Below are 26,838 nucleotides of genomic sequence, written 5' to 3' on the forward strand. Positions count from 1 at the left end.
AAACCATGGAATTAAGATGATTCCTGAATTCACTCAACCATTGCATCTTGCACTTGCGTCCGTGTGAGCTGCATGCTTTCTCTATCAAGCAGCTGGCTGGGCACGTCACACACGCACGCGGAGACCTGTGTAGGGGAATACCCTGTTGTGTCAACCAAACAACAACTATGCTCTGTGTACAGCTCGCTAGCTCCAGAACCACGATGTTCAGCAGTTATCAAATAGAACTTATCTTGTAAATTTTAGTGTTAGGTTTTTATATTTTAGTTAAAATATATATATATATATTAATTAAATTTATTAAGGCTTGACTAGGCCTGTAGTGAACAATCGTCGTGTTGTGTTAGTATGCCCAGCAAAAAAAAAGTGGGAGGCCAAGCGGAACTCGCTGTTCAGCGGGGGGATCGTACGATCCCCCCGATCTCCCCCTGGTTACGGGCCTGCTTTAAATCTTTTTTGAAAAAAACACCTGTTTCTCTCTCTGATTTTATTTCTTTTTCTCCTTCTTTCATTGTAGGTATACTGTATATTTACATATATAAATATATATATATATTTATTTTTTATATCTTTGTTAATTTTGTGTTTTTATAGTTTAATTTGTATTTACTGTTTGTATTATTTGAGGGTCCCAAATGATCAGCTGATGCTGGATGGACCACCCTCATAAAATATTGTTGAAAAAAAAAATATATATAATAAAAGTAAATGTTTTATTTACTTAACATAATGAAATTAAAATTCTTACAAACACAATGAAGACACGATTAATCATATTTTGTTTATTTTAAATATCTAAATTATGTTATTAATACTTCAATATTTTTTTTGCATTATATATTATAATAATAATAGTAGGCAAGTAGGCCTATGAACAAATGAAATATATAAAATATAAAACTAAGTATAAAATCTTACAAAAATATAATATATGTTTAAAAATAAAAATAATTTATTTAATTTCTCTCATGTAAGCTTTAGTTTCATCGAAACAACGCGATATATTTGGTGTATTATCGACGCATTTATACACACAAACTTAAATCCTTACATAACGTCGCTGGAATAAGCAAGACAAATTATTCATATTTTTTATCAATGATGTAGACTAATTTGGTTTCCAGACGGCAATTCAACTTAATTTGTGTAAAACGATAAACAATTGACTTATTTTGCGTTTCATACATATAATACTAGTTTCCAAAAAAAACCAAAAAACTGAAACACGACTAAAATACGACCTTTGACACAGAATGAAACAAGCAATGCAATCTATTACGTAATTCACTCAATGTATACGAATGCTTCCTAATACTGTACTGTATCTTATTTTGTAAAATATGAATAATATTAAATTACCTAAGTGCATACAATATTTAATGATATTTTAATATTATTATATGTTATAATATTATTATATGTTATATGTTTTAATATTAATATATGTTATATGTTTTAATATTAATATATTTTATATGTTTTAATATTAATATATGTTATATGTTTTAATATTATTATATGTTATATATTTTAATATTAATATATGTTATATGTTTTAATATTAATATATGTTTAACTGCACTGCACTTCTCATCCGATATTATAATAATTTCATCAAATCTTTCAGTGTTTTATTTACTAACTAAACTGATTTTTTGCAACTTTACTACAATTTAATGATTTAGTTGCTTGTACCGAATTTATGATTATGAAATGTCCAAGAAATTCACATACAGAATAGTAAATAAATGTGAAGTTCACGGTTTATATTTGACTTCAATGTTCTACAAATTATGGGCATGACAAAAAGTAAGGACATAAAATATTGAGTACAGTCATCAAGTGACTTGCGAAATAATTAATGTTTAATGAACATCTTCATAAGGATTTGTAGAATGTTGACTGGTAGATGATTCTTCGTTAGGTTCTGCAAAGACGCTCCGCAACTGACGTAAATTGCGTTGTGTTTCATATCCCTCATCTTGCTGGAGAAGACTTGTAAGCTGTATTAAAACAAACACAACATTATGTGAGGTTCAGTTTAAGAAAAAGGACAAACTTTTTTATTGCACCGAATTATGAGGAATTCTTAACGCAAAAGGCCTTCATTTACAGCTGGTAAATTATCATAGAACCTGATCAAAATTGTATAACAAAAGAGTGTCAGCATCAACTTTGGTGTGTGACCACGTTATGATGAATATAAAGAAAGAACAGGCTTGTGAAAGATATCATTCAGGGAAGTACTGTATACAAGAACGCGTCTTGATGTTAGAATTTGGAAAAGTCACAGAACTGATAGGAAGAGAATATTAAAACACGGATTGGTTTTCAATGGATTGCAAAGAAAATAAATTGGTTGTTCCATTAATATTGAAACTTACCTTATCTGTGTGGTCTTTTAGATAGCTGAAAAGGTGCTTAAGTGTACTGGTTCGGCTAAAAATATCTCTGAAATTCTATTTAAAAAATATAAATTCATTAAATTAAACTCACAAAACTTTTATTTTAAATATTCTGGAAATGTTTGAACAACATATAAAAAAAACTATTATTCTTACTTTGCCAGAATTGTGTAGTTCTTGGACAAAGCTTGCACGCTGGAACTCGGCTGTCTGAACCTTCTTATAGAAATTGTCAACCAGACTTCTGTAGTGTGGCATTTCTTTTGTATACAGCAAACGGTTTACTTCAGATTCCTTTGAAATAAAATAAATACATGCTACTGTAAATGCTAATTTTAAGAATTTGCTTGCTTTTGATATGAAGTAATTAATTAAAAAACAATGAACATATATTATAGTTATTGAAATAATAGTAATTAGAGTAATTAGTATTAATTTATTCATAAAACACATTGCCTTGACATTTGTGGCGATAGTTTGAAGGTAAAATGAACAAAACAAATGTATACAACTAAAAACAAAACCATAATAAAACGATAAAAGCATTGCATTGACATTTATGGCAATAGTTTGAAGGTTAAAATTAACAAAAAAAACAATTTAAAAATTTAATAACAAAAAATAAACCATAAAATAAAACCATAAAACATTGCCTTGACATTTTTGGCAAGAAAAAAAACCAATAATATATGAAATAAAAAACGAAACACAAACCATACAAATAAAACTATAAAATCATCTATAATTATGTTTGGCAATTGTTTGAAGGTAAAAAAAATGTATGATTTATTGTTTGTATCAGTAACCACGGCTGCTATTTACTATGGGTGCTTAAGTACAATATTTCCTGACCATAACTAGTGGCAGATGTATATAGATTTTAATCAAATCAATAAAGGATATGTATCGTTGGCTCATTTTCAACACCATGTTGGACGATACTGGTCCCTGGCAGTGAACCTACTAGGCCTACAACACCATGTTGGACGATACTGGTCCCTGGCAGTGAACCTACTAGGCCTACAACACCATGTTGGACGATACTGGTCCCTGGCAGTGAACCTACTAGGCCTACAACACCATGTTGGACGATACTGGTCCCTGGCAGTGAACCTACTAGGCCTACAACACCATGTTGGACGATACTGGTCCCTGGCAGTGAACCTACTTACTTTTGTGAGTTGTATTTTCTTTGGTGAGCAAGATTCTATAAATGTTCTTGATATAATGCTCAAAGTACCCATTATGGGTCCTGTCTGCTTGATGTCAAATATATATTCAGGGTGTTTAATAACCTGTACCCAGAATTTAGAGGGTACGCTAAGAGGAAAAGAAAAAAAAAACATTCTATAAAATGTTCTGTGTCAAAATAGAAACAATACCTATATAAAAAACAAAATACAAAACTCACTGAAATGATGGATTGGACAAAAAAAAATCAATTTGGAACACACCTGTTATTTTTCCAGGTGGTCAACGTGAGGTCATCAACACCTTGTTTCTTTGCTTCTTGATCAAATAGATCAAACAGATACTTAACAGATGGAGGAATTGGAGGATGAGAGCTGGATGCCCAAAATATTGTATTAAACATCTCATCCACATATTCTTTAATAGCTTCCTATATAACAAAAAATAAAATCTTTCAATTAAAAAGTTATGTGTTGCAGTCATCAGTGAATTAGGTTTTGACTGGTCACTTATAAGCTCTTCAAACTGAATAAAAAAACCAATATATAAAATAAATGATAAACTACCTTTGTTGCCATTGCTCTGAGAAACTTGATTTCTTTGATGTCTCTTTTGGCATTTCTATGCATATTGAAGAGACTTTTTCTTTTAGGATCACTTCTGCCGACATTATCTAGTGTCTAAAATAAAATTAAATTTATTGTAATTAACTTATCTTTACATACAACTGTTTTACTAGTTGATAAAAATAGTTAAAATAAAGTTTCATATTTCAATGAAGTGTACATGTTCCATGTATTTGAAATGAGATGACCACCATGTCAAGTTTAAAAAGGTCTAATGCAAAGATATCACCAAAGATAAAACATATATTGATACCAGATGATAATGCTTCATTCCAGATTCTTCTAAAGACTTCATTGAAATCACACCATTATCTGGTTCCAATGCTGCATTGTCAAACACTAGAAATAACAAAAAAACCAGTGCGATAATATACAAATAATGAATGTTTATGAGTGTAATGGTACAAATAATGGCATGAGGTGAATGATGAAAGGTTGTTATATATCAATGAGGCAACAGCCGAGTTGATATATAACCTTTCATATAAAACATTCATTATTTGTTTTATATAACATCTAAATAGATTCCTGTCATTTGAATAAAATAAAAGGTAGGCCTAGCCTAATCAAGGCCTACATTTAATTCACATTGATTAAAACAGTAACATTTGGTTATTATATTATTATTTATATGGATTTTATAAATGCACCTACTGTTAGTGTTAATTATGTCAACAAACGACCAAAGATCCTAGGCCTAACAAGGCTAAAACGCTTAGGCATTGCCTAATCTTAACAGGCCTGGGCCTAGTATGCTGAAGACCGCAATACGACAGGCAACTGGAACTCATCTAGGCTAATTATGATTCCATGTCTTTTAGAGATGTTCCCATTACTTCATCAAAATCCTAAAAACTTACAGACAAATACTGTACTAACCAAACTTAGAAGCTGCACCAGCTGCAGGTGTTGCTGTTGCTGGACTGACAACATTTAAATCAATGTCAGCATTTGCAACCGTCTGCTTCTTGACAAGAGCTACAGTGCATCCATTGTCTGCAACCTACAGTGTTGATAACCAACATGATTAATATGCAAAGAAGCATAATATAATAAAGGTAGCAAGTCATAATAAAAATAATAATGCTAAATGAGTAAAAGAATAAATAAGGGCACAATGTGTTGGACATTGGATTACTGATTGTGAATAAGGGCAGATTGTGAATTTGAATCCAACTCTTGCCGCATTGCTTGTATCCTTTAGGCAAGACACAACTATTTATGTTTGTCTCTCTACATCCAGGTGTATAAAATGGGTGCCCGGTTAGATCAAGACAGAAAGCTAATTACTAGCCGAATTATGGGAGAATGTTTCAATAAGTGTTTGAAAAAAAATGAACGGCGTAATAATGTTAAGCGCTTAGAAGAATATCATTATAATAGCAAATAAGAAGAATACATCATTAATTTTCTAATACATTTTTTGGGGTTGTACTACTTTACTTTAGCTTCATAAACTTAAATAGTGATTTGGGATTAATGATTGGATCACTTTCGGTACTGATTTTATTTTATTAATTTTGGCAAACATTAACAGACATCCACAAATAGCTTGAGTGTGCCAAAGGAATGGCAAAAGAGGCAATCATCTTCTGTTGGTGATCTGCGACACAGATTAGCAACGCAATTCTTAGATTCTATTATTATATACTTCTAGAAATGTTAATGCAATTCTACAATTTATTCATGTTGCAAAATAGAATTACTTTTTAAAAAGGTCGCTAATTCTAAATTAAAAAAAATAAGCAGTAAGATTAATTATCATTCAGATATGATTGACTGTATGTGTAAATATTCTACTAACAGCTTTAGGTATGAGGTCACCAATGGTATTGAGTTTTATCAGTTGACCATTTCGTTGTGATGTTGCATCGATGTCAGAAAGAATTAGGTGTCCACCTCGCCCATGGCGCCAGCCTATAAAAAAAAGTAGAGCATATCAAAGGGTAGGAAAACATGATAACTGAATTTACTGTACCTTCATCTATCTTCAAACAACATAGATATTCCATAACATTTTTATTTGTACGGTATCAAAATAAACCAAATATAATAATAATTAATCAAAACATATCCCAAAGGCCTCTATAATTCTTAAAAACAAAGTACTGTAGGAAAAGTTGGTAATATCTGGATGTATTTCAAGAGCTGAAGATGATCTTTGACTGACTAAACAATAGACTGTTTATAATAGCAGGTTTGCATGTTCATAGTAGGAAACTGCTAGGAGGCAATAGAGAGTGAACATTAAATTAAGATAAAAGAGATCTTTCTGTAGTCAACACCTTTCAGTACATCTATGAATGAATAAGTAGTTGAGAGCAGGAATGCTAGTAAACTAAACACAGTACCATTTTGATTTGACAAGAAATTATCTCTCTCTCTTTGAAAATTGCTTCAACACATTCAGGTATTCTGATTGTGGTGTGCTGTTAGTATAGTATCTTGGTGTGTAGAAGTTTATTAATAATTTTTTTTTTAATAATGTTTAGAAAAGAATTTATATCTGATCGTAGTTGTAACTACACGATTTGGTAAGCCGTATGTTGTTATGTAAATGAGTTTTTGTTTTACTAATCTTGTATATTAGAAGTTGCCTAGTATTGTATTAACTCTTTTCTGCCATACAACTTTATGCTGTATTGTTGCTTACACCGGTAGGGAGATATCTGGTTCATGTCAGATATTTTATTGTAATAATATGTTATGCATTAATATTAATCGCTCTTGACCTTGGAGCTTTCAATATTGTTCAAAAACATGTGCTGTACGCTCCGTCGCCACTCAGGGCTAGATAGGAATTTTTTTTTCTCAAGGTTAAGAGTGTTTTAGTAGAATATTACGGGTTAGCATCCATTTGTTTTCAGTTCATTTAATTGTATGTTAACATGATTGGATATATTGAGATTATACAGGTATAATTGATAAAAATCAATTAAGAAATTTATATTTAATTTTAATTCATACAGTATTATTTATATTATAATTTTAATTCATATAGTATTATTTATATTTAATTTTAATTCATACAGTATTATTTATATTATAATTTTGGTTCAACAGAAAAGTAAAATAACACACGACTATTTAATTTTCATCATTTCGTTTGTCATCCAGAAACAAAGATTGCAATTATTATTTGTTATTTATTTATACGATGTACATGGGGTTATGGAAGTTGGCGTGTGCGAATAAACACGTTTTAGACAGTTTGTCACCATTGGTTCATGTATGGGGTTAACGGGGGCTGAGATGAGATCCAAGTTTAACTGTGCTGGAAGGGCATTAGGTTAAATCTATTACACTCCCACACCTCAAAAGACAAGGCCTGCTATTGGTTAATAAAGGACTTAAACTCAACTTACTGAGATCTAAATGTTGAACTTTTGGGCGATCTGTGTATGGATCATTTTTGTACAATGTATCCAGTATCTTCTCCTTTACTTGACTGATGGTGTCACAGCTAAGAACTTTCACTTTTTGAAATTCACCACTGTCAGAATTTTGTATTGCATTCAGTGTCTGTAAAATAAAAAAAATATATATTTTTAGAATATTAAGTTGTAATTAAAGTAATTAATATAGTACACACACAAGACAAAGTAAATACAGAGATTAACTTTGACTGTTTACTGTTGTTTTAATAGAAATCCATTGTGGCCATGAAATTTCATCCAATATAATGAAAACGGAATGAATGTATACGGGAAATAGAATACATACAATGACTTGAGGACGTTCGTCTGACTGAAGGCAATTATCAAGGTTCAATGAGTATGTAGCACGTCCAGTAATGGCATCTACTGGACCCATCTCAATCCTTAACTTCAGTGCATGGTACAGAACATACAGTGGATGCCCGGCATAGTCCTGCAAAACACATGAATGTTTAAATGAGCAAATGGCCAAAAAGTTAAGACATTGGAACTGTAATCCATAGCCTTATGCCAAGGGTTTGAGGCTCACTTGCTCCATGGTTCTGGTGGTAGAATGAGTCTTCTTGGATAGTTAATTGTTTTTAACTGTGTGCTAGTTTATTTTTTATTCTTTTATTTTATTTCATACACATCCAACAGCGAGCATAAACTCGCCAATTACAGGATGGATAAACTATTTTATCGTGCTTATAAACTAAGTCTCATTTGAGGGTTAGAGAGTGGAGTTAAAAGAGTCTTGAGTTACAACCCTGCCACGAGGTCAGGATTGAACCCTGGACCTTGGGATTGGAAGGCAAGCATGTTGTAACCACCAAGCTACAGCTCCACTACAATGCGATAAGCTATGCTTTTCTGTTCAATGTGCAGTATGAAGTCATACTACACTCAGGGAGTGGAAAGAAAAAATTAAAATATAATAATTTTCACGATAGAACCACACTCCTACACACAGACTAAGAATTGAACTTACTGGCATATAATTGCATCACAACGCATACGCATTAATAGATGAAAGTCGAACCAATAAATATGATAAAAATGTGCAATATTTCTGGGTTAATTTCAATGTTTAGTTAATATAAAACTAATAAACATTATAAGTAAATCTTCCAAATGATTATTTTTATTATATGAATGTGAGAAAAGCAATATAAACATACCTTAAGGTAATTGTACATTGATAAAGCTATCCAATTGGACAATAGCTTTGCAGTCACAGAGTCTGTTCTATAAATGTTAAACAATAATTCAGTTTGAATATGTTGAACATATTTTCACATTTACTGTAACTAACAATAAATACATTGACTTTCATTGCTCCAACAATAACAATGTACAGTAACATGGTAGTAAACATATTTTCTTTTTGGTAGAAAGAATGTGCCCTCTAATTTGCATAGAACACAAGATAATATACACAAGATGACCTGAAGTAGTTATGACTGTGAACAACTTTAACAATTTGGTTTGATACTCAATGCAGAAACTAGTGCCATGTCTGATCACCTCAGCAACTCCATTTTGCAAAGACAATGATTTTAACATAGAATACATGTGACTCAAAATAATGAGACAGAAGCTATGATTGAGCCACCGTTTTGATCTTTATTGGATCAATAAAGATTGAAACGTTGAAAACTGACTTCCCTCTCATTATTATATTTGGATTTAGTTTATTTCATGCTATCTAATATTGGATTAGGTTTGTAGATCATCTTGTGTTTTTGTTGTCTTGCTTTAGTATAATATCGGACATTATTATACGCTGTTGACAAAGAATAAATAAAAACAAACTGACCTGGCTAGGACCTGCTTGGCTTTATGCGATGACACACAATAATCAATGTTGTCTATTAACAACTCCTCAAGTACCCTATAACACAACACAAATTATTGTCAGTTTCATTTATTTAAACAATTAATTGTAACCAACAAATGTCTATATTTGCTGGATTGTTGTGGTGAAACAAGACTTAAAGACAATTGTTCAATTTGATTAAGACAAAATGGAAGTGAAATTATTTCCATCAAATGTATTATAATATAAAAAAAAAGTAATTTACTCAGTAAAATAATCCATTTTATCTTCGATGAGAAATTCCACCACAAGTAACGATGCAATGTTACACCTAAAACATGACAAAATAATACACTTTAAATCATTGTTGAATTACAACTTTTTTGGCAAAAACTATTAAAAACTATTGTAAGGACAAAATAATATAAGAACAAATTAATATTTTTCTTATATATAAATCTTAGGTGTAAAATTATGGGAAAAGTGGCAATTTACAATAAAAAATAATCAATGAAAGTAAAAAAATTAGCATATACTTGCAATCAATTTGGACTACAAGTAGATCACAACTTTATAAGTAAAAAAATGGTTTTTAGAGGAGTTAACATGCAAATATTTAATCCAACAAAAACATGCTAGGTTATAAAATGTAAGGCTTCATACAATCAAATAGGTTAAGGAGTCTAGCAATAAATAGTGTGTTATTCACACTATCCTGTATTGTAATAATTATGGGTCAAAAAACAACACATCTTACACATTTTAAATTGCTTTCATTTTGCTTAGTCAGTAAAAATAAGTTTGATGTCAGATGTCAAAATAAAATGCAAACGTTGTAACTATCATCATTAGGCTTAAAACAACAATGTCATAATTAATATGTGATTGTGATTTTTAAAAATTCCATTAAATGGCCTTATTATTAAAATTAAATAAATGTTTTTGAATAAACAAAAAAATTTATCTGAACATCACTAAATTGTTGTTATATGTTATGTACTGTATATTGATTGAAATTAAAGTTTATTGTAAATTGTTATGTTGTATCTTGAAATAAAAGAATGTTCAACATATGACATTGGTCAACAAGAAAAAAAATATGTTGCCTAACAATGCATTAAATTTAATTAAATGAATTTGAGCTAATTTTGCAATTTAAATTTGGTTAAAAAACTGTAGACTGTAAATTGTAGATCTGAACTCACAGGCTTTTTCATCATTTTGTGTTAATGATATTCAGGTTTTGAATTTATAAAGCGCAAATAAAAAAAAAAATCTTTAAGCGCTGTGAACAACATTCAAGTGAAAGTTAATCAAGAAAAAGGCTGAAAGCGGAATTCCATGACAACATGTTACCTAATTATTATGCACTAAAATGTCTCCCTTCACTATAGAGTACAGTACTTATTAAAAACTAAAAAAGTTAACACAACTTGGTAAAACTGTAAAGGTTATCTTTAAAGTTGGTTTAAAAAAACAAATCATATTCAGTTTAAACAAAAAACAAAAACCACAATATTAAAGTAAAAATAATTTGATTTAAAATGTTACACCACAAATATTTTCCCCATTTGTTATTCAAACATGCAGCAAGTTTTCAATAAAATGGAATGAACAACAATATGTAAGGGAGGTAAACATAAAATGTGGTACAAACAATGTAACCATATCAACAAAAAGAATAAAACAATTTGAATGCAAACAAATTAACTGAAATTAAAAAAAAAATGTTGAGTGCAAAAGGTAAAAAACCCAAACTTTACCACAATGAACAGAAAACTGTAAAAGCTGTGGAGAAATGGTATGATATTAACTTGAGGCAAATTAAAAAAATACATGTTGTGATACACACTACAGTGAAACACCTTCTTTGAGACCTCCCTATTAAGGGAATACACACCTCTATTAAAACACTACTGTCATTTGAAATGAACAAGGGCAATATTGTTTCAACATTATGGCCAATTACCTTGTTTAGTGGACACTTTCTTGTGAAACAGATAAAAGGATAATGCGTTTTAACACTACAGCTAACCACTATTCAGGAGACATCTTAATTAAGGCAAAGTTTTTTTTTGAGTTGATGTATACTTTAAAATGCCAAAAAATTATACAAGTCTTATAATTTCGGTTTGTAAATTCAATTTGAGAAAATATTTTCTAGTACTGGCTAGATTGTGTGGAAGTTGAAACAGTATATAAAACATACGTAAAGATGGCTCACTAATAATTGAAATGTGCAGTATTAAGGGTAAAAAACTTACTTCTCTTTAACAGTAACTTTTGAATTGCTGTCCAACATTTTGATGAAAGTTAACAAGAAACTCTTGTTAAGAAGAAGCTCTGAAAGTTGTTGTAAACGTGTTGTAATGTTTTCACTATCCTAAGTGAAGTAAATTATTAGAAAAGAAATAATTACTACACAAATATTTATTTCATATTATTAATTTTATTGATCAGAGTGTTTAAAGGCAAGAAATTGGAATGTTGATCGTTGTCTAAGAACACCGGGACTTTTAAGGCCAAAGATTACCGTACACCTTGCGTTAGATAACTAACCTAACGCTGTGAGTCTGAACATACCCTTAGATTCTAGGACAACAAACAGAAATGTTTCCTGCTTAAAGCTTGGTTCCCACTAGAACGTAACGCAAGGACGTAAACGCAACGCAAGCGTTTTAACCAATGACAAGGGAAGCTATAGACAGTTAGCAATCACAAGCGAATAAGCCATCGCTTGTGATTGGTCAATTCACTTGCGTTGCGTTATGTCCTTGTGTTGCGTCGCTAGTGGGAACCACGCTTTACTGTTACTTTGACCACTATCACTCATCCATATTTATTGCATATAACCATGGAGTACAACTCGGGTTGTAATACAACTGAATAGGGAATAGTTGAATGTTAAGTTTTTTCGTTCATAGTTGTTTTAACTCTTTCTAATTATCACTTCATATTATCAGGCGTGGGAGTGCCTCCCCAATACACTCCAAAAAATGACTGAAGTCGTGCCATTTACCGCACGTTTGGTAAACTTTTACACATGAAAAACAGCAAACCTATAGCACACTATGTGCTGGAGTACAATGTGTAGCACACTAGCAATTTTAAAGACACAAAGTCTGTGATATGATAAATCAATAAACAAAAAAACTTACTTTGTTTTGTGAATCTGGAATATGTTCAAAGCCATTGAACATCATGTTACAGACATATTGTTTGTGAGTAACAAAAGGCATTACAATCCCTTGAAAATCATCCGCCGTCAAATCAGTCAAGTAAACGGTTAAATCAGCAAATGCTATTACAAAAATAAATTAGAAATGATAAGTTTGTGTTTAATAAGTATTTAACCAAATATTCTACACTATGTTATAATGTTTTTTACAAAATATTCACATTTCTATAGTTCATTCAATATGATTGTGTTTGTATTTTCTCTATGATTTTTAATTAATATGTGAAGAGAAATTTATTAATATCAACAAGGTAAGTACAACATTTTAAGTATAGTGATATTAATAATGTATGAACAGTTGAATGATACTAATTACAATCCTTTATCCAAATTAAAATAGAAAAAACATTGAAAAAAAATGTTATTTTTATAATTATACAAAATATGAGAAAAATACTTTTTTTTTTAATTAAGGTTGTATGACAAATCTATACTGGAAGTCATTATTGCCTACAATCTGCAACTGTTGGTTGGTCAGGGTTGGGTTTGGGGGTAGTATCATGGCACAAATGGAATTGTTCACCTAAGGAATGTACAGTACAGCCAGGCATACGTATTAAGAGGCAGTTGTAAAGATATTCTGGCCATTTGCATCTACTAAAGACACACAACAGAATGCTGAGTACTTTGGCAATAAAACAAAGATGGGAATTCTGTGTACATAATTGAAATATTGGGACATACTTGAGAATGAATGACATTTTACCAGTTTAAAAGTACAAATTTATTGTAAATGGTTATCCTGCAATTTGGTCAGTTATGCCCAAATAAGGTCATGTTATGCCCAAATAAGGTCATGTTATGCCTAAATAAGGTCATGTTATGTTTGATTTTAATGATTCACCTGATTGAGCTTCTTCCTGTACTTCTTCTTGAATTCTTTCCATTTCAACATAAACTTTTTTGGTTTCTTTGTCATATTGTTTAATCCTTCTTCTATGGATCAGAAGAATGATAAAGAAGAGAAGTATTGCAACACCTATTACTGAACAAACTACAATTATTTCTACTTGAATGTTGGAAGAATATTCGATGGGTCCAAACGTCACATTAATGTTACCATGTTGAATCTGAAATGAAAACAATTCAATTATACTACTATACGCTATTATTTTGTTTTCTGTACAATAATATCTTGAACTTTGATATTTAGCAGTAGTTTAAAAAAAAGATTTAAAAAAATTCAAAAAAGCATTTAAAAACATAAATTCCCGCTTATTGAAGAATAGCATTTAAACAAAAACAATCATTAATTAGAATATTATACAGATAATGAATGTTTACGAGTTGAATGGTGAGAATATTTAATAAGTTGAAAGATTGACTGCTCCCATTTAACGGGTAGCAAGATTACAATCATAGGTGTTATAAAATTCATTATTTTGTGATAAAAGATAATGTTCTATCAATTGCAGAACATTTGGCAATATCAGGAGCAGAGTATTTTACTTTTAAATGAGAGGTTACCTTTGGCTTTTAATTGAACTTCACTAACAATTCTATATAATAACATTATAAAGTAGTACTGTATCAGTACTTCAATAAATTTGAGAAAAATGTCCTTTTCTGTACCATGCTGTCTAAGAGGTTACTTTTAAAGTGAGTAATAATTAGATTATGATTCTTGTGATCAGAAACATTTGTTCACCTTAACAATAGGATGATCTTCACCATCTACTGGATTAGGTTCCTTGTCTGGTACTTCAACAAGAACTACTGTACTTGTTATTGCATTTACAGTACATTTAACACTTCCTATGAACACTTCAACATCCTCAACTTCACTTGCAAGGTTGATGTCAGAACCCTAATGTACAAAAGCATTTGTTAAATTAATAATAAATAATCACAATCAGTAAATTACTGATTCAATAAGGATTTGAAAAGTTCTTTTTTAAATTCAAAAATAAATGTAGCTCAATAATACACTTTACAAAAACCAACTATAATAGAACTAAATTCAATTATAAAAATTCTGAGATTTGTGTAAATATTTTGTGCAGTAGTGGAAACTAAGTTTGGTTGCCACTAGCAGGCATTGCATGATGTAAGCACAACACAAGCAACTTGACCATCCATGAAACGATTCATGGATCGTCCATTGCATCATAATAGTCAAATTACTTGCGTTGTCAATTACATTCTTCCATTGTGCTAAGTAGAGTTGATTTAATGCTTTTACGCAATACACTGCTGAAGAAATAAAACTAGATATTTACCATCAACTTCATAAATTCATCAATATGTTTGTCATATCTGTATATTCCCTCTACTACAGTCTCTCCATAAAAAGACATATTATCAAAGGGATAATATATTGGATTAGGGTAAACTGAAAATCCAAAATCACCACTCAATGCAGGAACGAAACCATCAAATGAAAAGGTCAAAGGTAAAACTGTCCGGTCTGTCTGTCGTCTGCTACGATAACCTGATGTGGAGAGATCAGCTGGTGGACTTTCACAATCCATATCCTCATTTGACAGAATTATACAGTTCTGAAAAAACAACACATCATTTCTTTATTTATTATGTACATTAAAGAACAATTTACAAGGAATTTTCAAAATAATTAATTAATTTTCATAAAGTCATATACTTTGCTTAAATCTGACTAAACAATTCTACTTAGTAAACATTATAATCAAAATAAATACACAAAAGGCCTATATTGTGTAAATAAGACAGAAGAGAAATCAGAGTGTTAATGTTGGAAAACAAAAACATGATCTTAAAATTATCTTTACTTGATAATCAGATGCTTTTGGAGTTGATTTAATGTACTGAGCATTGAGTACAATTACATCAGAGAAGGGACTATGCTTGGTTCCTACTAGAGATGCAACACAAGGACGCATGTAACATAAGTGATTTGACCAATCAGAAGCAATTGATTATTCCAACTGTTACTTTTCATTGGTCAACTCGCTTGCGTTGGGTCTACTTCCTTGAGTTGCGTCTCTAGTGGCAACCAAGCTTTAAAGCACTCAGATGTTATGGATATGGATTATAGATATATTCATATGGATGAATGATATGGATGTAAACATTGTTAACATTGAATGAAAACCTCTCTTTCTGTTGAAATTTATTATATTAGAAATGTAAATGTATCTAAAGCTTACATTTTCAGCTGATACGCTATTTAACAACATCGTTGCTTTCTGTACATATTGGAAATTTGTTCCGGTCACTCTGATGTTTTGACCACCTCTGCAAAAATAAGCATTTTAAACATTATCATTACATGGAATATGGTGCTTTAAGTATGAAGGAGTCAATTGATTTTACTTCCAATTCTTAAAGCCCAACATTGTCACATTGTTTTGTATAATAATTTGATACACTGACCTTTTGTCAAGGTCAGTACAGTTTGTATCTTACTATAGTAAACAACTCTGCAGGTCTGAACTAGACTAATTGCCCCAACTTTATATTATTGTCTTTTATTATTTTAGTCTACCAGTCAGTGTTTTCATTTTGTCCTGAAAGCTCAAGCAGTGTACGTATGAAAGGCCATATGTGTCAAAATATTTTTCTTTTTACTAATATTAAGTCAAAACTCCGTCAGGAACCCAGATTAGGTCTGAACATTCCTTAGACTATAATTCTCAAGTATTTTTTTAGATAATAAAATGTTTCTGTCCATTTACAAAATTAAGTATATTAATCTCTCTTCTTCGAGGGCTTGCAGCTAAGGCTATCGCTTAGGTCTAGCATTTTCAGAACATTGTTGCTCGTCATTCTTTGCATCTCATAACATAACACCAGCATTGGAACAGCTACATTGGTGGCCAGTTGAGAAGGGAGTAATGTACAAGATACTTCATCACATTTAAATCACTCCAAAACATGGCTCCAACATTTCTATCAAAAACATTTTCAAGCCAAAACGGACACCGAGGTCATCATCAGAGGTCATCACTCAGGCCTATACCTAGACAGCCTTAAAAAAAATATAATGGACAACGCGCCTGTTTCTGGTCAGCTGCTGCTCTTTGGAACGCCCTTCCAAACTCAATCAGGAATGCCAAATCACTCGACACATTCAAACAACTTCTCAAATCTCACCTTTTTATTTTGCATTTTCATTATTAAGCTTTTGCTCTTTTATAACATTTTCTGTTGATTGTTCAACGCTTTGAGATGCCCTGTATTTTGCGGTATATTAAATTGAACATTATTATTATATAATTAAGAAAATTCTTCTTACGCTTGAATGCCTTTATTAGGTTGGAAGTCAGTCACTGTGGGATTTGTAGTGTAAGTAAATGTAGGACCATCTCTAACAGCATTTCCAAATGTAACTGTTACTGCAACTTCAGCTCCAGATGTTGTATAGTTTGATGTTGTACACATCATCTGGTTTTCACTGATACTGTAAAATGAAACAACAGTGGTTAGAATTTGGTAAAGATACATCCTTTTGAAGTATGCTCTAAAATTAGTAAAATAATGGTCCAGAATTAGGATCCTGGTGTGGATTGTTATCAAAAAGTAATAGCGTGTTCCGTGACCATTACATCTATCTGTGGTTTAAAATCGGTAAAGATCTGTCTAATAAATAATGCAAAATATAACCTCCTTGGCAGTCGTAATAATCCTCCTTGGCAGTAGTAGTCAATCTATATACAAACTAGAAAGCCACTCCGAGAGGGCATACCTCCGCCTACTGTAAAATTCTCCTACATATGATTTCTCCGGTAAAAAAAATATATATATATATTTGTGTGTGTCTTAATGCTGTTTGTGATTTAGGCTAATTTCATTACAAGCATGTGTATGCGAGTTTGGTGTAATGGTTATGTAACAAGCCTTTCAGTTAACAATAGCTTCAGTTGACTAACAATAGAACAGCAACGCGAAAATCAAACGAGTGAATTTGAAAAGAAATAGGTTTTTTAAACTACTCGCATCAAAAAATGTGCACATTAAATCAAATTATGTTTTAAAATTACAAATCACAAATTATAACTCTTGCCTCTTGTTAAAAAATTAAGTTTTTTGGACAAGTAGTTCTCGAGAAAATGCAATTTCAGTTTACTTGTTACTTTAAGACTGCTCGCCGGCTTTTGAAAAATTCTGTCCTATCTTTTAACACTAGCAGGTCTAAAAAAGTATACTAAAAAGTGGTCCAGAATTGGGACTGTGGTCCCAAATGGTCCCAAAATTTAATGGAATGGTCCTTGACCACATATCTATCGGTCTATTCATTTTGGTAAAGATCTTGTAATTACTTTTTGAGTAATCCTGCTAACAATCAAACAAACAAACACACGCTACCGATTACATACCTCCTTGGCGGAGGTAAATAAGATTTATTTTGTAACATAACCTGCAGCTGCGTTAGACTAGACGATAATGTAAAGAATGTTATTTCGTACCTTGTAACATAACATTCACTTCCATCAATAGATACCATTACGTCATTCCCAGTGTTCAGATTGGATCCACTGAATGTTAGTATAGTTCCACCAGCTTGAATGCCAAACCTTGGACTCAACTCAGATATAAGTGGATTCTAAAATGAAATAAAAAAATGTTTAATTTAATAAATATACTAATAAAACACAGGTATTACTATCTGTATGATTAATAATTGTTTTTAATATTTCAAACAAACAAATGTTTTTATACTTGTAACATGTTTAAAACATAATATATTTATTGTATAAAATTGGTCAGCGGAAACTATTTTCATAAAATTGTTAATATCCTTCTCTTTTACTAGCAGAAGTGAACGTAGAAGAGGAGAGTGAAATTGCATTAATTTCACTCATATCTTGTTCTAGCAGGAGTGAAAGTAGAAGAAAAGAGTGAAATTGCATTAATTTCACTCTTATCTTGTTCTAGCAGGAGTGAAAGTAGAGGAGAAGAGTGAAATTGCATTAATTTCACTCTTATCTTGTTCTAGCAGGAGTGAAAGTAGAAGAAAAGAGTGAAATTGCATTAATTTCACACTCTTATCTTGTTCTAGCAGGAGTGAAAGTAGAAGAAAAGAGTGAAATTGCATTAATTTCACTCTTATCTTGTTCTAGCAGGAGTGAAAGTAGAAGAAAAGTGTGAATGTATCTTCACTCTTCGCTGGTTCTAGTGTTCATTTTAATATCATGAATACCACAAGTTTACAATAAATATACATGATTACTGTAGAATAAACATTTTAAAATAACTTTAGTAATTATATAAAAATATTTATTAAGGTTGACTCTTCTACATTAAGGCAAGATTGTGAAATTTGAGTGAAAAAAATACCTGATAGAGTATGACTACAGGTGCACTTGTCTTTCCTTGAACAGTTATGATGACGTCACGTTGAGAGACACTATCAAACACAGGAGCTTTACATTTCACACTGTATATAGTAAATCATACAATTTCCTTTTTACTGATATACACCACAACAATAATTATAATAAAAAAAATAACATGCAATGTTACTCAATAATGCAAACGCAATAATGCATGGCACATGATGCTTAATAAACGAACCAATCAAATAGTTTATGGATTATGTGTGATAAGTTACAGAAGTGCTTTGTACTTCATCTTATGTTAGAATGGTGGTTTTCCATAAAAGTGTTTTTAGAAAATGTTTGTATAAGATCAGACAAATCTGAGGCATCTTAACATGGTAGCAGAGTTGTCAAAGATACCCGTCTGTAGGATGGGTATCAACTACTTATATTATGATCTGTTTTGCATTACATCAGTAAAAGCTGAATACATACAGTAGCAATCATAATATATTTACTTCTTGTCCATACACACATTATCACAATACACACAGAGAGAGGCATAGTTGGTTAAACTGAGGGTATTAACTGTGTTGTGCACTGAACCATGAAATAGGTTTGGTTCATGGTTCAATCGCCATCTCTCTGTGTTCTAACTTATGGGTTGGATTACATGCATATAGTGCACTATCTTCTGGATGAGATGTAAATCCGTTGGTCCTGTGTGCAACTTGGCTTATGTACAGCCATACGGATCTTACCAGAAACAAGTACAGACTTAGTGCTGCATAATTTAATGTAAAATTAAATATTAAAATACCTTTGTAAAGCTATGTTAAATCCATCAGCAACTATTACACATTCTTTGTTATCTATCATAATGTTGTCAATATCTGACATCATCTGTCCAAAATCAGTTCCAAACAGTTCAATGACCTCTGTGAAATCAGGTTCAGGTTGAGTAGTTACCGTAGCAACAGAAATGGGATGAGTCTGAACATAATATTAGTAAAACATAAAAGCATGATGGATATTTAAAAAAAACAAACATGATTGGTGTAATCATAAAAAAAAACAATATTGGATATTTTGGAGTAAAACCATTTGCTCAAATATCATATATACTCTTTCAGTACCATTTTCTTCTAATTTTCAGACTAATTGTTATTCTGCCACAAATATATACTGTAATATAAATTTCACACTATAAACTAGTAATAGAGGGCGACTAGTAAACACCATTTCAAACAAATTTAAGTTAGGCTAGGATGCTGGATTTTGAAGTAAAATAAAATGATTCCAATTACCTGAATAATAACAGGTGATGGACATTCATTCACTATTGATAAACAGAATAGACTGTAGGAACATTGGTCTCCAGTACACCAGACACAATCAAGTCCAGACCTAGTGGTGTTCATTGAATAACATCGACTGCAGTCTGGACGTTGAACACTACACTTGTACAATGTAACTGGTAAAGAAAAATAGAGAAATTAATGTAAAAATGAAGCATTAACTGATAAAATATCATAAGCATTAGCATATCATAATCATTAGCATATTACGAAGGTGTTACTATGAGTTATGAGTTTGTGACTTTGTCTTTGAATATTAAAATGCCGAAAACAACATAATGAAAGAATTATATATATTTTTTATCATATTTTGACATTGTTTGTATGTATAACATGGATGTATGCTAACTGACAAATGATGTTTATTCAATTGGTTTTATTCACTAGGTTTTGAAAACACGTCTCAAAGCCTGGTTGGATGAGAGTAGATAACATTAATATTATTTATGATAACATTTAAGGATAAACTAAAAACTGTAATTCCTATAGGAACAATAATAATTGTGCAAACAAATACTCATTATCCACAGGTTTAACACCATAAAATAAGATATAATATTATTTGCACAGAATGACACCAGAAAGATCAGGGAATGAAGTAGGGATTTATAATAGTATACAAACAAATTGACTGTAATTTAAAGATAATATCATGCTGTTGTTTGAACAATGTGGTGTTGAGTCAATACTTAGTAAAGTAAATTGTTGTTAAACTTCCTGTTTAAAAGTTAAACAACCATTTTATGTTCATTAAAGAACAATGTACTATGTTAAAAACAGTTAATTGTCAGCTGAAACCACATCTCTGAACTGGGAACCTATCATAACCAGCTAAAAGGTTCAGATATTTTTTATTGTATTTACATGTTTCATGTGGACAGCTTGTCTGACTAAATCAAGTTGAATTAAAGGGGTGAATACTGTTTATACGTAACTAAAACACCATGTCAAATTTATTTGGAAAACCAGACTATCAAGAATATGACACAGTTTGGGCAAACTTAAAGATTTTCAATGACTGGATAATGTTCTTTGGGTTTTTAAAAAGTTTTCTGACAAAAAACTGGCAATATTAAAACGTTTTTTTTTATTCTCAATAATCTTTTTTTATTGATTAATTATTTATTTTATTTTATTTTATTTTATGTCTTTACGCAATGTGGCCAAGGATTACCAATAGTGAATTAATCACTGTCCTATCAGATAGGTGGTAATCACTGTCCTATCAGATAGGTGGTAATCCCCCTGATACAGGGGCTATTGTGTGAACCAGTTCACCGGGGTAACCCCCTACTCTTTTTCGAATAATGAACTGGGTTCTTTAAAGTACACACAGGTTATAACTGTGTACACTGGACCTACGGTTTATTTACTAGGAGCGAGTCGGCCTCGAACCCCTGCCGATGTTGTTGTTGGCTCTTAAGGTACGGTAAACGGCGCCCCTGCCTTAACCGCTCGGCCATATGACTCTTAATAACTCTTTGAATAAATTATCCCCAATTTGTAGCATAAATGAGACAGATTTGTGGTTGTTAAATGGCATTCTTAAAATAAATTAATGTTTGTGCACAATTTGATTGATTGCAGTTGACCTTGGGTGAACTACAGTAGCATTCCAAAGCTTGACCAGTTCTCAGCATTTTGGGTAATCTTAACGGTTTTTTTGTCCACTATACACCGCACACTGATTTACTGTTTTTTTTTAGCACAAAATAAGCAGAAACAGTCAATATAAAAATAGGGTTGTTAAAGAGGTACTAGGAATACTGTATTTGTTTCAGGAGTTACATTTTTTTTAATGGAAAATTGAACAGGGGTATGTGGATATGATAACAAAATGTATGATGTTATGTTTACCAAGTAAATAATTGATTTAATGATATTTATCAATGTAAACAATCAGGTGAAACCAACCTTGATAAGCATTGTCAATTTCATTGTCGTTCCAAAATACTTTAATATATGCGTTTACTTCCTGCTTGTCCTTAGCTGTGTAGTCATACTAAAAAGAAATGTTTCCAAAAAGCAATTAAAAGTACACTTGAATTTCACATAACATTTGGCATAATGCCAAGATGAAATGTGACATTTACAGCAAAATTATACCACAAAAACTTCCTGAAACAACAAGTTTTTGGAAGTGGAGTTGTTATCGAGAATTCTAGTGGATATGAATCAACTAACATGGAATTGGTAGCAAATCGTTATTAAGTAACAAGCTAGATACATCCATTCATTTTAAAATAATATCTCTATTAATTTCTGTTGTGGTTTTTAAAAATAGATTTAGGTCTAAGTTTAATAAATAATTATTACAGAGTAAATTTATGAATAGAAAATTAATGAAAAAACTTTATAACCACTAAACTTTATAACCACTACTGTATCAGCAAACATAAATTTAATTACATATAGTTATAATAACTCTTTGTATATCTCTTGCTATTGAGATTAATTATCAAGCACTCTATAAAAGAGGTTTTGTAACACGTGTATGTACATGGTTAAGTTGTACCATGGACATAGGTCCATGGTTGAACTACAATGTGTCAATATTAATGTAATATTTTTGTTTCATTATTCATTTGAATGTCACTAAATGCTATTTGATATGTGTACATTTAATCCATCTGTTCAAATGTCTTGGTTGCTACTATACTTACAGTGTATTGTGAACATGTGATATTTGCGTTTGATTCATCAACTGATGCTGGAATTCTGACGGTTTGTGCTTCAATTTCCAACTCACATTCATAGCTGTTTACCTACAATAAACAGCTCAGACAAATAAATGAACATTTATAATCTAGGTAGGTGTATATTGGTGCTTTTCTACATTATAAAGTAAACTTTCCTACCTATTAAACTAAAACAATTCTATATTAATACCCTACTGTATCTCTTGTGGGAATTGATTCCTGGAACCTTAAAGTGGACGGAAATCTCACACACATCTCACTACTACGCTTCAAGTTCCTTTAATTATTTTATAATTAAGTTATTTATATAATATTGTGACCCATGGCTAATTAGCATATTGCATGGTCCTCCTGTGATTAAGTAACATCTCTGTATTTAATGCACAGTGTGCTATTGTTCGCTCTCTGTTCGCTCACGGCTGGCATTGAGCTTATATGTATATGTTAACGCCAACATATGGTTTTCTGAGATTTAGTTGTTGTCTGGCCATCTTACTTTAACAATATTCATTGCAAACTAAAAGTATCAAAACTTCATTAATATAGTACTTAATCTACAAATTCATTGAAGTTTTTAGTAGTGCACTTTTACCAGCTGATAAGTTTTATAAAAAGAATTTAAGTGCAAATTGCCTGCTATAAAACAGGAAGAAAGTTTAAATAACTTGGTCTGTCAATGGGTAAAACTTCTTTTCCATTCACATTTTGAATGGAATATAAACATTGAATGGAATAACATTATTTGTCAGTTGAAATCATGCAGTGCAAGTATTATCATGACTGCACAGTAGTAAAACTCAAGAGTTGAAAACAAGTTTATTTGTGGAGAGTGAAAGAATTTTCAATAAATGAATGAATTAAAGTTCAGTTTATTTCAGTGTAAATTATCATGGAGGAAATAAATAAATAAAAATTATCAACTTTAAATGTTTACCTTTGTTGCATTTGGTAAATTCCAAATTGGTATTCTGACTTCTTTCCGTATATTTGCATGAATAAGTTCCTCATTTGGCTGATAAATTTGTGGACATGACCCTTGACCTTGAAAACCATTTGGTGGTGATGTTGCCTACATATTTAAACAATAGCTTATAAGTGATATTATAACAATAATTATAACATTTTGGATGCAATAATTACATAGATAATTTTCTGTTTGTTCTTCACACCGATAACTGTAGATGATCTAATGGAAACTGTTAATACGAACCGTGGTAACTACTGTAGTACAAATATCACTACAATATTAAGAATACTCCATTATTCTTACAAGTTCCATATCTGGCACCTAATATTCCATCTGCATAGATTAAAGTATCTTGCCTCAGGACACAAGGCATGCATCAGCCACATCCTAATATAATTCCCATCAGCGTCATACTGTAAACTGAGCAACTCATTCGCACCTTAACAATCCCTTCCAAAAACAATTAGCCTAACCATGTTGTCTCAAAAGGTGCTTATTTGAGCAATAGAAGTTCAGCTTCCATTTGACAGAACAAAAAAGGAAAAAGTCTTAATTAACTTACGTTTCCATTCAAAATAATTTTGTCGTCTGCTGTGCACAATGTTGATGCATTATGGGTACATTTGTTGTCGTACACACACCAATCACAAGTAAAACTTGTAACACATTCAGAACAACTACAGTATTGAGAATAAAAACAAAACAATGTTGTTATCTTATAACCGTTTGACACGCATGCCACCGATATAAAGATGTTGTTATTCTAATAAAGATAATTATTAAATCATATACTTCATCATTTTTTTATGCAAAAATGAGGGCCACTATGTTTTAACACTGCAGCCAACTCCTATCACTGAATTAACATAAGTTGATCTATTTCATTGTATTTGACAATTCTAAGCACAAATGCATACAGTAATTTGTTGATTGTAGGTATTGGTCTGACCAACAACTCCCTGGTCTGACCATTGCAAACGCATCACAGTTTGCTAAAGTTTAAATTCTTCTCAATTTCATGAATCCAATTAATTCATTTTTGCATATTTGTTTAGGTCCTGATAGTGTCCCCTTAATCTACTACTGTATACTATTTAGATTATAATATTGTTAATTGGAAATTAACCACTGGAATCAGTTGATACATTTAGGACCAGGTTATAATACTTGTTAAAATCAAAATACAGTAACTCACTGAGTTCAGATTTGATAGAGCACTATGAGTTTGTTATATTGAATAAAAGTACAGTTTTTGGTAAAAATGTAAGAACACAATTGTCCCACACCAACTTCCCTTTGATTCAAAAGAACCTTTTGTTATATACAAATAATAGGCTCAATTTAGGTAAAGTTATTGTTAAAATACAATTCAGTAACAATACAGAAAACTTTAACAACAGAATCAAATCCTTGATGACATAATAGAGAGGTTTACAGTTCTGGTTTCAGTGACAGCAAGTCAGAGGCTGACAAGTTAATACCAAGAAACAGTAAAAGCAAACATTGTTGTATTTCGTATGCTTGATTAAATAACCTGATTAATAAAGTATGTGAATGAATGGCATTAAAGCATACTTGACTGCACAGGCAAGTCAAGCAAATGCTGTCAAATAGTTGATCAAGATTGCATATATAATTATACCATGGAACTTCCTGGTCACTTATAATTAGCCTAGGTATGTCCATATGCCTGTTCGACATCATGTTACATTTTCTGTGAGGGTTGTAAAGATCATTCAGGAAAGCAATCATCCTTACAAACCTATACATTTACCAGGCTTACTACTATCTACTCCAAATAACACAAATATTAACTTAACTTAATTCAACAACTAGACATGTAACTCGTCACTTTGACGAGTTTGGTTATCCGCCGCGCAAGTGGTGCAACATTAACATTAAGGGGATAGGTTGAGGACAAAAGGAAGTGTTCACGTTGGCATTATGACCTGAACTGAAGAATATGATCTGTTGTTATTGCTGAATTTTATTATTTAAATTCATATATAGTATACACAGTATAATCTGTATCCATATCACATACAGTGTAGAATAGGTGAAATTACGGGACCCGCTATTTATTGCAATTTTTAACATGTTGATGGTTTTAAAATGAAACGCGAAGTTAGCAATTCCGAAAGCAAATTATCTCAGCAACAACGTATTAGCGTGTAGAAGAAATTTGAATACGTTAAATATTGATGCGCGCTCTTTTAAATGTAATGAATTATGACGAAAAAGATGAAAATACGACCTTTTTTATTTAACTGGCCATATGATGACGTCACAACATCCGATTGGCAACATTTTTACATAATTTCATATCTACAATCCAATAGCTTCCAGAAAAAGTTTTAATCGTGATTATCACATTTTATTCTTACGAGCTATAACAGATTAAAATTTACTGTAAAGATGAAATTGATGCCACACGTGATTTAAATTTTTAGGCATGATGACGTCAAAACAATTAAAATATTTTTAACTCATGCGAAAGATAGTTGATTGACCTAGACAATATCAAAATCGGGGTGAAAATGGAAAACGGATAAGTGGAGATGCGCTCTATTCAATGTGATGAGCTATGACGAAAGATACAAAAATACTAAATTTTATATTCGCGTGGCCATACGATGACGTCACAATGTCCGGTTAGCCATATTAATACCTGATCCGATATCTACAACTCATCTACTTCCAGAATATGTCATCCACAAAAATTTGACCGTCTAGTTTAGAAATTACGACTGTTTAAAAAAAGGCATATTTTAAACGAATTTTTTAACCTTTTCATAAAAAACGCGCGCAAATTGTCCAATTCGACGTGCTCGTATGACGTATCTTTAAGTCGAAATTGTTTAAAATTTGGTAAAATTACTAGAA

The 26,838-nt window shown here is 31.3% G+C and overlaps 1 protein-coding gene across 1 annotated transcript in view; it reads right to left on the reverse strand.

Moving 5' to 3' along the window:
- Positions 1-480: 480 nt before the first annotated feature.
- The window catches only part of LOC140058168 (plexin-B-like), a 32,827-nt gene continuing 6,469 nt past the window's right edge, over positions 481-26,838 (reverse strand). Inside the window, exons 6-34 of the mRNA XM_072103727.1 lie at positions 24,518-24,632; positions 23,923-24,057; positions 22,953-23,054; positions 22,204-22,291; positions 20,239-20,405; positions 19,752-19,924; positions 18,951-19,050; positions 18,080-18,216; positions 16,909-17,073; positions 15,821-15,908; positions 14,915-15,193; positions 14,344-14,502; positions 13,540-13,765; positions 12,616-12,758; positions 11,722-11,840; positions 9,723-9,788; positions 9,458-9,532; positions 8,820-8,886; positions 7,946-8,092; positions 7,588-7,744; positions 6,027-6,139; positions 5,102-5,225; positions 4,476-4,561; positions 4,163-4,276; positions 3,860-4,026; positions 3,578-3,725; positions 2,562-2,699; positions 2,385-2,459; positions 481-2,003 (exon numbers count right to left, since the gene is read on the reverse strand). Coding sequence (XP_071959828.1) covers positions 1,866-2,003; positions 2,385-2,459; positions 2,562-2,699; positions 3,578-3,725; positions 3,860-4,026; positions 4,163-4,276; positions 4,476-4,561; positions 5,102-5,225; positions 6,027-6,139; positions 7,588-7,744; positions 7,946-8,092; positions 8,820-8,886; positions 9,458-9,532; positions 9,723-9,788; positions 11,722-11,840; positions 12,616-12,758; positions 13,540-13,765; positions 14,344-14,502; positions 14,915-15,193; positions 15,821-15,908; positions 16,909-17,073; positions 18,080-18,216; positions 18,951-19,050; positions 19,752-19,924; positions 20,239-20,405; positions 22,204-22,291; positions 22,953-23,054; positions 23,923-24,057; positions 24,518-24,632 — 3,811 coding nt within the window. The 3' untranslated portion in view covers positions 481-1,865. The remainder of the gene's footprint in view (positions 2,004-2,384; positions 2,460-2,561; positions 2,700-3,577; positions 3,726-3,859; positions 4,027-4,162; positions 4,277-4,475; positions 4,562-5,101; positions 5,226-6,026; positions 6,140-7,587; positions 7,745-7,945; positions 8,093-8,819; positions 8,887-9,457; positions 9,533-9,722; positions 9,789-11,721; positions 11,841-12,615; positions 12,759-13,539; positions 13,766-14,343; positions 14,503-14,914; positions 15,194-15,820; positions 15,909-16,908; positions 17,074-18,079; positions 18,217-18,950; positions 19,051-19,751; positions 19,925-20,238; positions 20,406-22,203; positions 22,292-22,952; positions 23,055-23,922; positions 24,058-24,517; positions 24,633-26,838) is intronic.

The sequence above is a fragment of the Antedon mediterranea genome, chromosome 9, assembly GCF_964355755.1.
Source record: "Antedon mediterranea chromosome 9, ecAntMedi1.1, whole genome shotgun sequence".
Lineage (NCBI taxonomy): Eukaryota > Metazoa > Echinodermata > Crinoidea > Comatulida > Antedonidae > Antedon > Antedon mediterranea.